This window comes from Otolemur garnettii, unplaced genomic scaffold, assembly GCF_000181295.1.
Source record: "Otolemur garnettii isolate 467f Iridium unplaced genomic scaffold, OtoGar3 scaffold00091, whole genome shotgun sequence".
In the NCBI taxonomy this organism is placed as follows: Eukaryota; Metazoa; Chordata; class Mammalia; order Primates; family Galagidae; genus Otolemur; species Otolemur garnettii.
In genome coordinates, this window is record NW_003852486.1 from 1,386,035 (window position 1) to 1,397,222 (window position 11,188).

The window sequence follows — 11,188 nt, forward strand, 5'->3', positions numbered from 1 at the left end:
TAAACATATTTCTGAAATTGATTTGGTTTCACTAATTCTCAGCTATAAATCTGAGAATATACTTCCTAGTGGATTCAAGTTAATCCTTGGGCTGATTTATCATGACTTAAAATACTTTTACTTTCCGACGCACCCTAGAATCACACTCTTTCTTTCCTCCTATATAACCATGCATGTTCCTGATCCACTTCTGCTCATCCTCCCTGACTTCTGGAATGGCTTCTTCCTTCTCTCCTCTTATTTCATTCTTTCCTATTTTTCAGAGATCAATGCAAGCTTTCATCCCTCCATAAAATCATATTATACCCTGATGTTCTCACGTCTATTTGGATTATTTTCTATACCCGTTATTGCTGCCTCTCCTTACACAGATACTCAGCAAGTTTATAATAACGTCTCTATGTTTTCATATTTCTCTAGTTCAGGATTATGCATGAATTGGGTGTTTGAAAACCATTTTTTTAGGGATGGACTGGATACTTCATTCTGTCAAGACTCTGAATCATCCCCCTTGCTCATCTTTTAGAAAGTAGAAGCAAAGCAGAAAGGCTCATCTTGTCCTCAAGAACAAAAAGGCAAATCTCAAGCAACCACCAGCCTCTCCCCACTGCTGTCTGAATGATGGAAGTCTGCTGACAGTTCACAGCTCTGATTCACATGTTATAAACTATGCTACATCTTTACCTTCCCTAAACTAGAAGGCAAATTTACAGCCAAAACAACTTTGTGAGTAGGCATACACCTACTCTGCAGAGGTAAACAATACGATCAGGAAAGATCTAGCAAATTTAAGTGTCCCTCACTTAAAGCAAAATCCAACCCTGAATATAAAAGAGTTACATTACACATATATCACTTTGTTGAAGGATGGGGATCAGTTCAATTTATGCAATATTTCACATTTTTGTCTCTTGAAACAGTAAGCTCCTGTAGGGTATTTAAATTATATTCTGATTTGCTGATGCATATTCAAAAAAGCTACCTTTTGCACAAAGTAAATCGTGTCAATGATGGTTAGTGAATATGAAGCCTTTCTTGAACTTTATAAAAGTCTATTTAAAAGAAGTTGATGACTAGCTGTTAATCATTTACACTAAGAGCTAAAAAGAATAAAGGTGCAATAGAGAATATTTCCCAATACATAAAATCATTTGAGATGAAAGTGTGTGAATAAAGACTTGCTTTCTGTGAGGGCTCTGAGCTAAAACTAGGCAGTAGTCCACCACAGGGGCAGATTTTGCCATTTCTATGGTAAAATCAGAAATGCCTGGCCGGGCTTTGGATTTTTATAATGACAGGCACGGATGCTATTGGCAATTAGTGATGCTAGATGCAATACATGTGATGATCCTGCCCAAGGAAGAATTGTCCTATTTCAAATACCAATAAGGTTCCTATTGGACCAGGTCATGTGATCTGACTGAAGCCTGTCTATCTTGAGGTAGAAGAAAGACTACTGTGACCTGGTTAGCATCCTCCACACTTGGAAGCTTATAATTCTTCAAAGGAAATCAAGGGAAAGAAGAGCAAACACCTTCTTATGAAGACCTCCCAGTTGTTGAGGGGAGGTGTTATTCCACAATAAATCAAAGTCAGCCAATGGGTAACAAGTCCCATTCTGTTCGCTTTCCCAAAGAGCACTTACATGGCCCTGCCTAGCACTGAGGCACACAGGAGAGCTGGGCTGGAGGAGGCCGAGGAGTAAAGACTGAAGTGTGGGGCTCCCTTGGCCACAGCATGCAGGTGCAGAGAAGAGCAAGGTGACCAAGAGAGCCTAGGACAGGCTGAGGCCCAGCAGGCAGGGATGAGCACATTCTAGTTGAAATGTGGTCAGGCTTGGGAACCACAGGTACTCCTGACAGCCTCTTTATGTGGGAGAACCTTTGTAGTCAGAAAGGGTGCTCTCCAGGGATCAGCCAGTTGGCTTCTGGGGGTCACTCCCTGAAGACATTCTGAGAGCCACCCTGGGGCTGGGAGGATGCAGACAGCAGGTACCCTGGGACCTCATTATGGGTGGGGCTCATTTACTCAATTCCAAGGTGAGGGCTTTGGGAGCCCAGGGTAAGTTTTTACTTCAGATAGGAACAGCATTAGTTCCTGTTTATTTAGTTGAGTATTACTTGTTTGAATAATTAAGCAAATTGTGTGTGTGTGTGTGTGTTTAACAGATGTATCTTGGAGATCCATAGTGATAAACCCAGGCACTCAAGCTTGGGGCCAGGCCATCGTGGATCCCAGGAAGTTTAGGCCCTTTAACTTATAGGCAGGGACTCTACCCACTCTAGCAAACTGGTTTTATTTTTGAAATAAAAGTGTTCCAGTATGGCCGTGGCTCTGCAAAGGGCAGTTCATGCTATTTTCTTCACCAAGGGCATTCAGGGTTGGACGTGTACTGTCTTTAGACCAGTAGTTTTCAACCATTTTTAAAAAAATCTCACAGCACACTTGAACCTATAGCTAAACTTCTGCTGCACACTTAAATTATGTTGATCAAAACAAAGAGTAAAAAAAGTAATATACTTACTGTGCTTTGAAATTCTTTAGAAATATTCTTCTTAGTGAAGTATCTCAGGAATGGAAAAAAAATCCAATGTACTAGGTACTACTATAAAACCAATTTATAATCATTCACACTTTCATATGAAAGATGAATCACAACTATAGCCCAGGATGAAGGAGGGAAGGAGAGGGGGATGGAAAGGGAGGGGGGTTGTTCAATAGAGGGAGAGTTAATGGTGGGACCACACCTATGGAGCATATTGCAAGGGTACAAGTCACAGCTATCAAGTATTGAACACAAATGTCTGTGTTTAAGTAAATGAAGTGAAACCTATGTTAATTAGTAGGATGTAAGCACTCCAATTTGTACAAATAATCAACACATTGAATCCTACAGAGGCATAAATGTATTCATGATCTATGTATATATGACTTAATAAAAAGAGGAAAAAAGAAAAAAAGAAAATAACTCAATTAATGATCTTTAAAAATTTTCATGGCACACCTCAGATCCTCTCATGGTACAGTGAGCCAAGGCACATAGGTTGAAAATCATTGCTTTAGACCCACAGATTCTGTCTGGAGGACTAGAAAACAAGAGATTAACTTTTGAATACTCTGTTCTCTTCACCAATGCATCCTTCCATTCCCCATTTGACACACTTTTACTAGTCTGTCAAGACCCAACTCTAAATTTACTTCTTATTGAAAACTTTCCATGAGTTAGTTACAACCTAAATGCCCATCAGCTCAGGAATGGATTAATAAACTGTGGTGTATGTATACCATGGCATACTATTCAGCCACAAAAAAGATGGCGACTTTACATCTTTTATATTAACCTGGATGGAGTTGAAACACATTCTTCTTAATGAAGTATCACAAGAAAATGGAAAAGAAAATACCCCATGTATTCAATACTAATATGAAGCCAGCAGATGATCTAATACATGCTGACATAAGAGAAAAACACAGATCAATTCAAGGTGGGGGTAGGGGGTGTGCGGTAGGGGGAGATGGAGAGGATTGGTGTGCTCCCACATAATGGGTACAATGTAAAGGTATACGGCATACCTCCTGGATGCAGGAACAACTTATAAGAGGGACTTCTAATAAATGAAAATACTGTAACCTAGTTGTTTGTAACCTCACATTAACCTGAAATAAAAAAGAATTCTTGGGCAAGCCTGTGGGGTTTACCTGTGCCTAATCACCCTTTAAGTACTTAGCAATGTCAGACCTTGTGCTAGTTGCTGGAAACAGACGTGGACAAGATGCAGATCAGATGCTACCCCAACTTCTTAGGATCTCATGGTTTATTTTTAGGTGATAAACAGTAATAACAAACAGAAACGTAAGTGTGAGAGAAACAGGGAGGAGACGGTCCTTGATTTGTTTGTGTCAGGTTGATTGTAGAAAATTACATCATACAGGTAAAGTGAGACCAGGTTACAAAAGGTTTTAGAGCATTTTGATTCATCACTTCTAAGGACCTCACAAGGGATTCTCACTTATCTCTCCTGTTACTAGACTTCAAAGTTCCGCAGCAACTGGTCTCTTAAGGAAATAAAGTTCATTACCACCGGCCGCCTATGCCCTTCTACTGTCCATCTGGTCATTTTGCTTCCCCACTGGAAGAAGACATACTCAGCACTGAGATGTGGTGTGTTGAGTGGCAGCAGTGTGAAGATGAACTTGAGATTGGTAAAAGGAATCAGGAAAACCAGCTAGAATGCTGATGTAACAGAGAGAATCAGGGTGGATCTTGAGGGGTGACAATGGGCCCAGAGGAAAGGGATGAATTTGAAGCAAATGAGTAGGGCTTGTAACTGAATCAGTGTGTGCATCACAGGAGACCAAAGAATACATTCTTATTACTCTTATGAGGTTCATTCATGCCCATTCTGATTGTTTACAAATATACACAACTTCTTCTTGTAACAGATGAATCAAGAAAATGTCTCTGTATTGATAGTCCTTTATAGATATCATAGGGAGCTATGAGATCTCACCAGCAAAGCAGGAGAGAGGCCAAAAGAGCATCAATGCTTTATGATGTCATTGCTTCAGGGATAATTGGGAAGATTTTAGAAATGGGAAACTAGGTTGATGGTATAAAAATATGGCACCTGGTAAAAGGGAGAGGTGTTCAGCTTCAGCAGTAACTAATATTATAGAACGGTTTCACAAATTTTTGTCTTACTTCCTCATCCTCCAAATGATCTTATAAAGTCATCAGCAGATCCCATTTTATTAATGAGAAATGAACAAGAAACCCACTCTGCCCCCAGCAGTTATCACATTGAGATTTTGTGCTATAAAGAAACGAACACATGTGGATTGACTATAGAAACAAAGTTGGAAAAATAGCCAAAAGAGCTTGCTATAAACTCCCCTAGCTCTGCAACTGCTTTATTTGAGGACTGGATTTCTGTAGTTCTTATTATAGTTCATTCGCAGTGTTCCATTCAGCTTAGGATCCCAGGTCTAGACCTCCTATTAAGGCTTCAAAATTGTTAATGGGAGTCTCTCAGAGTCTGAATAGAGCTCACAGTTCTTGAAGTTATGTCTCTTCCCACACTGTCTTCTACCCTATTCTTGTCACCTAGAGCTAGGGTGTCCAACTTCCCTGTGTGTGCAAAGTCCTTTTTAATTTCATGAATCTCCAACTTGACAATAGTTGGATAACAATGTATGGGTAGAAAAAATAAATTGTAAAAAAAGCAACTATAAATTAGGAGTTGATGCTTTCAAATGAATTATGATACATTCAGAAATAGTTGCAGGGGCTTTTCTCAGCACTTATTCAGACAGCACATGGGGACTGGTGCACACAGGAACCCTGGGCTCCTTGCAGTGGCCGAGGCAAGTAGGAGAGAGGAGGGAATGATGCCTAAGATGCCTCTGGTAGGTCAGTAAGTAGAGATGGGGAAGGGACTGATCCAGTGGGGTAGCAGTGGATAAAAACACAGATTGGTGTTGAGAGGTGTGTTGACATGTGGTAGCTTTATCCAGGAAGCAATACTTGGAAGACCTTGATAGATCAGTTTTCTATCACTGGAGCATAGGACCAGGGGCTATAGCAGAAGCCCATTTACAAAGTCAGGACCTCCTAAAAGCAGGGAGCTCCCACTGCAAATGAGGTTGTGTTCTCTAGAAGCAGAACCTTAAAAGAGGTCCTGGCTACAGTGAAAGATTAAGGGGATACTCTCAGAGAAAAGGGAGCAGGAGATACAGGATGAGACAGTGGACTAGCTAAGCGAAAGTGTGGCCTCAGCTCAGGGCTAACTTCAACCTGATCTAATAGAGAGATCTAGAATTATGTCCTAAAGGTGGTCCCATTTCAGAAAAGGTGGACTGCCTTTTGTACCTTCTGTGTCGTTCAGACATTCCTTGTGGTCTGCCCCTGAATTACGTGTGGCCTTAGCCCCCTTTCAGCCAAGGGCAATTCCTCACTGCAGATGCAGAAGAGGGCAGCTGCAGATCAGTTAGCATTTCAACATCCATATCAACTGGGTGTGGGCATGCCAGCCAGCAAAGGGGGTCTGTGCAGAGTAACCACAGAGCCCATTGTACTACCCAGGTGTCTGGAGAGAGGGGACAGACTAAGAAAGACAATTTTATGGTTTTGCTTAGGCTGCTCAAAATCGAAACTTCTTAAACATCTTATAAGTTGGCCATCAGAGTCTGTGTCTGACATAGCTGTCTAGGACTACTTATGCAGTATAGGCTCAAGGTCAATAATTAATGAAGTGAACTGTTTTGTTGTTAACTGTAGTGCAAAATGAAGCATCGGAAGTGTCATGTGTAAACAGCGGGGAGCCTGTGATCTTAGTACCCATATTTTCATGCTGAGGTGAGATTCAACTAAATAAATTCCTGTGATATCAAACTATATATTCCTCCTAGTCTCCCTGCTGGTTGGTTTACATGCCTTATACCTGTGGTCCCCAACCCTTGGGCCACAGACCAGTATCAGTGCAGTGTGTGGCCTGTTAGGAACCAGGCCACATAGCAGGAGGTGAGTGAGTGGCAGGCAAGTGAGGGAAGCTTCGCCTGTATTTGCAGCTGCTCCCCATCACTCACCTCACTGCCTGAACTCTGCCTCCTGTCACATCAGCCGTGGCATTGGTATCTCCTAGGAGGGCAAGCCCTCTAGTGAACTGTGCAGGTGGGGGACCTAGGCTGAGCTCCTTATGAGAATTAATGCCTGATGATCCGAGACGGAGCTGAGGTGTTAGCACTGGGGAGTGGCTGCAGATACAGATTCTCATTAGCAAGAGGTTTGACTGCACAGAGACCATAATACGTCAGTTGCTTGCAGACTCATATCAAAACTACCTGCCCTCACAGTCTGTAGAAAAATTATTTTCTGTGAAACCCAGGTGCCAAAAAGGTTGGGGACCATGCTTTATGCCATAAATAACAGGGATCGTGTCTAACATGACTATGGACATGCTCTGTCTTATTTGATTTCCATCAAGCCTGATAAGTCCATCTCTATGGCTTGGCAAACCCACTCACCTGTTTTCTCATCAAGATTTTTCTTCTTTGTTTCAGTCCAGCCTCTCATTCCCAGATGCTTCCCAGCCCAGGCTTCTGGCACCCTCACGCCCTCTCCTATCTAGCTTCCTCACAGCGACACCTTACCGAACTTGCTTCCTGTCTGGTTATTCAACTTGCCAGCACCTAGGAGAGGGGCTTTCTGCCTAAGGTTCTGAGCAAGGCATTCTTGACCTCTTTGTTCCTCAGGCTGTATACAACAGGGTTCAACAGGGGCGTGATGACAGTGTACGTCATGGAGATAAGTCTGTCCTGCAGGGAGTTTTTGGATTTGGGTTTTAGGTAGATGAAGGAAGTACAGCCATAGTGGACAATGACCACCGTGAGGTGGGAGGCGCAGGTGGTGAAGGCCTTTCTCCGGCCCTCAGCCGAGGCAATCTTGAGGATAGTGGTGACAATGAAGACGTAGGAGATGAAGATCAAGACCATGGGCAGAACAAGGACACAGAGACTGATGAGCAACGTGATAAATTCTTTGACCGTAGTGTCAGCACAGGCGAGCTTCATCAGGGGCCGGATATCACAAAAAAAGTGGGAGATGACGTTGGCATCACAGAAGGGCAGGCTGAACACGGAAGACACCTGAGTGACGGCTATGGTCAGGCCGATGCTCCAGGAGCCACTTGCCAAGTGTATACAGGCTTTTCTACCCATGATGACTGAATATCGTAGGGGGTTGCAGATGGCCACATAGCGGTCATATCCCATTGCTGTGAGCAGGAAGCAGTTGTTGACACCAAAAGTGAGGTAGAAGAAGAGCTGAGTGGCACAGCCTGGGATGGAGATGGCTTGTTGGGGGCTGAGGAGACAGGACAGCATGCGGGGGATAATGGCCACAGTATAGCAGGTCTCAGAGATGGACAGCACACTCAGGAAGAAGTACATGGGGGTGTGAAGGTGGTGGTTAAGGTGGATAACTGTCAAGATGATAGCATTGCTGGCAAGGGTCAACAGGTACAAGGCTAAAAAGACCACAAAGAGGATGAGTCTGTGATGCCACCCAAAAATGGAGAAGCCCTCAAAGGTAAACTCAGTCACAACTGTGAAATTCAGTTGTACCATGGAGGTGAATCTGGATCTGAAAGAGATGAAGTGGGAAGGTTGAGCAACTGGGCTAGGAACACTATAGTCTGGTTCAGGATCATTATCAGCCATGGGCAGGGACTCAAAAAGGGGTGCAGTTCTGGGTTGTAGCAGCTCTCAACATTTCAGACACTGGCCAAGTGCTCAAAGATCTCTAAGGTTCTCAGGGCCCTGAGCCTGGGGGGGCAGATGCAGTGTTTGGGGGGACAATAAATATGTGAAGTCTGTGCATTTGCTCCTCCACTTAAGATGAGATCATGTCCTTTAAGTTGAAATATCTTAAGCTGAAATGCATTTAGTGAACCCAACCTTCCAAGCATGAGAGCTCAGTTTGGCCTACCTTAAATGTGCTCAGAACACTCATACCAGCCTACAGCTGGCCAAAATCACCTAACACGAAGCCCTTTTGGGAATCTCACATAATTTAATGAATATTGTGCTGAAAACAAAAAACAGACTAGTCATAGGGATACTTGAAGTATGGTGTCTACTGAATGCATATAGCTTTTGCACTATCTTAAAGGCAAAAAATTATAAGTTGAACCATCCCAAGTTGGGGATCGATTCCATGAATTGGAACGCTTTAACTAGCTTGTCTAGAATGAAGTGTAAACCAGAAAAAGCACTGAAATGACTGTGCACAGATCTGAAACTTTGTTCAGACTCACCTGGTTTAGGTCAGCAATGGTCCATCATGTGTCAGAGGCCAGTGCAAAAGGAACATGCCCAGTGTAGTCAAACCAGGGCCAGATTGCTACATGAGGCCCATTGCTGGGAGGTTAAGAAGTCAGCTCCAACTCTATTCAGAAATGATTCCATTTGGTAAATCAAGGTGGAAAACATTACCTCCTCTCAAAGCTCAAATCCAAAATGGAATAAGGCCATGTGAGCAGACACTGAGATTTTTCTTGAGGAGAGTTCAGTGTGCTGACTGAGAACATTCCGTAGCCCACAGCCAATTCTATTTTCAGTCCCAATCCCTCCTATAGCCTCCAAATATCACTTGCCTTAATACCTGACTCTCCCTCATTCTACATGGAGTGTAATTTCTGCTCCTATTTTCTAGTCTCTAGTTCAACACAATAAAGGCTCTGAAAGTCTTTATGGATTTGAAATGCTAGTAACTATAAGACAACAGTAATAAAAAAACCCAACAAAATGTTTAAGTTTATACAAATCTCGGTCATTAACCCCAGAGTAAATGGATGGCTGCCTGATTTTCTTAGCTCGTTTCATTTGTCTCCATTTGTTCATCTATAAAATAGTGAGAATAATAACATCTACTCCATAGTGTTGCTATGGAGATTATATGAATTATGGTATGTAAATTGCCAAGTGCTGTCCTTGGTGTGTAACAGGCAAACAATACATTAAATTCCTTCTTCCCTCCTTTTATCCGTCCTCTCCATCCCCACCCCTGCTTCTATGTTAGGGCCACCCAAACTCACGTACATGCTCACACGCACACACACACAATTTTCTTTCACTTTTTCATTTTTGCATTTTCACAGATTTTTGTTGTCGTTGATTTCTCCAATGCCTACTGATTGGAAAGTCCCTCCTTCACTTCCCAGACCCACTTCTTTCCACCTCTAAACTCGGAAATGTGGACGGGATAAGAGTGATCTGGAATCAAATGCCTCTGTGATCAAACCCCAGCTCCACTTAGTTCACGTGTGACCTTGGAGGCATTTCTCTTTTCTTTAGCCCTCCATTCCCCCACCCATAAGATAAAGTCAGCATTGATTTCTCCCACAGAGGACTGAATTGATGACTCCCTGAGAATCTGCTCACAGAAGGCGTTTAGCCTTTGAAAGCTCTGCCTGAGAATCTCTGAGCCTGGTGCCCAGATAATCCTTCCTGGGTGACTTTTTTTTTTCAATGTTTATGCTTTTTGATTCCTAAGTTTTGTGGAACGGCTGGATATTCATTTATTTCCCACTTGATAAAATTCTCAGGAGGTGAAAAAAATCAGAAATAAAATTCTCAGGAGGTGAAAAAAATTAGAAAAAGTGATACCCCATGAGACAAGAGCCCTAAGGTGACATTTAGTCACAGACTATGGTCCATCTTACAAGGGTACATGTGAATCTTTCTAAATGCAGAATATAAACGTCTTAACACAATAACTAAGAAAACGCCATGAAGGCTATGTTAACCAGTTTGATGAAAATGTTTCAAATTGTGTATAAAACCAGCACACTGTACCCCTTGACTGCATTAATGTACACAGCTATGATTTAATTAAAAAAAAAAAAAAGAATCCCTGCTTCATCAGTCTGAATTGTGACTTACTTCTCACTGGGCAAGACTGAGGTTCATGCAGAATTCAGGAGAGAGAGGCTCAAAACCCTGAGTTCCAGGACTCCTGTTGTGCTGGGGCAGCCACAGCACCAAAGAATCTTCTGAAGGAGAGGACTAGAAGGAAAACATAGCACCCGCCAGCTTCTTTAAGCAATTTTCTCTGCCCGATTGATCAGATCTGGGAGTCACACAAGGAAAGAGGTGCCAGGGTCTCCCAAAGCTCCCTGGTGCCCTGTCCCTTTATGTCTGGGTCGTGGTTGCAGGCTTTCAGAGAGGACCATTTTCCCATGCCCCAGGACTCTGGATTCCCTCTCCTCCAAACCACAGTGACTGTCCCCAAGGCAACAGTAGCAAAATCCAAACACCATGATGTCTGGGGATCCCATTATAAAACTTGCTCTTCAACCCAGTCCCATACATAGTGCTTAGATAATCTGGCTTTTCCCTAAGGAACAGAGCCTTAGGGACATGGCCCTGCCCTGCTCAGTGGGGGGAGGGGGGTCTCTTGCCTCACGACTCCACCATTATGGAGAGGGCCTCAGAACCCAGTCATTTATAAGGACACAGCTGCACTAGGCAAGTCACCTCACCCGCAATCCTGGGTCTCTCTGTCCTGAGAGCTGAAGGTTCTACCTCAGAGATCCCTTCAGTTCGGATGTTCTAAGCACTGTGGCTATTCATTTATTGATTCCTTCAACAAATACTCATTGAACATTGCTCACATGCCAGGTAAATAGAG

At 43.0% G+C, this 11,188-nt stretch overlaps 1 protein-coding gene across 1 annotated transcript; it reads right to left on the bottom strand.

Moving 5' to 3' along the window:
- Nucleotides 1–7,137: 7,137 nt before the first annotated feature.
- On the bottom strand, nt 7,138–8,218 carry LOC100958095 (olfactory receptor 10J4). The gene has a single exon (XM_003795210.2). It carries the CDS (start codon nt 8,215–8,217, stop codon nt 7,189–7,191), a length of 1,029 nt encoding a protein of 342 aa, XP_003795258.2. The 5' UTR covers nt 8,218; the 3' UTR covers nt 7,138–7,188.
- Between the last annotated feature and the right edge of the window lie 2,970 nt (nt 8,219–11,188).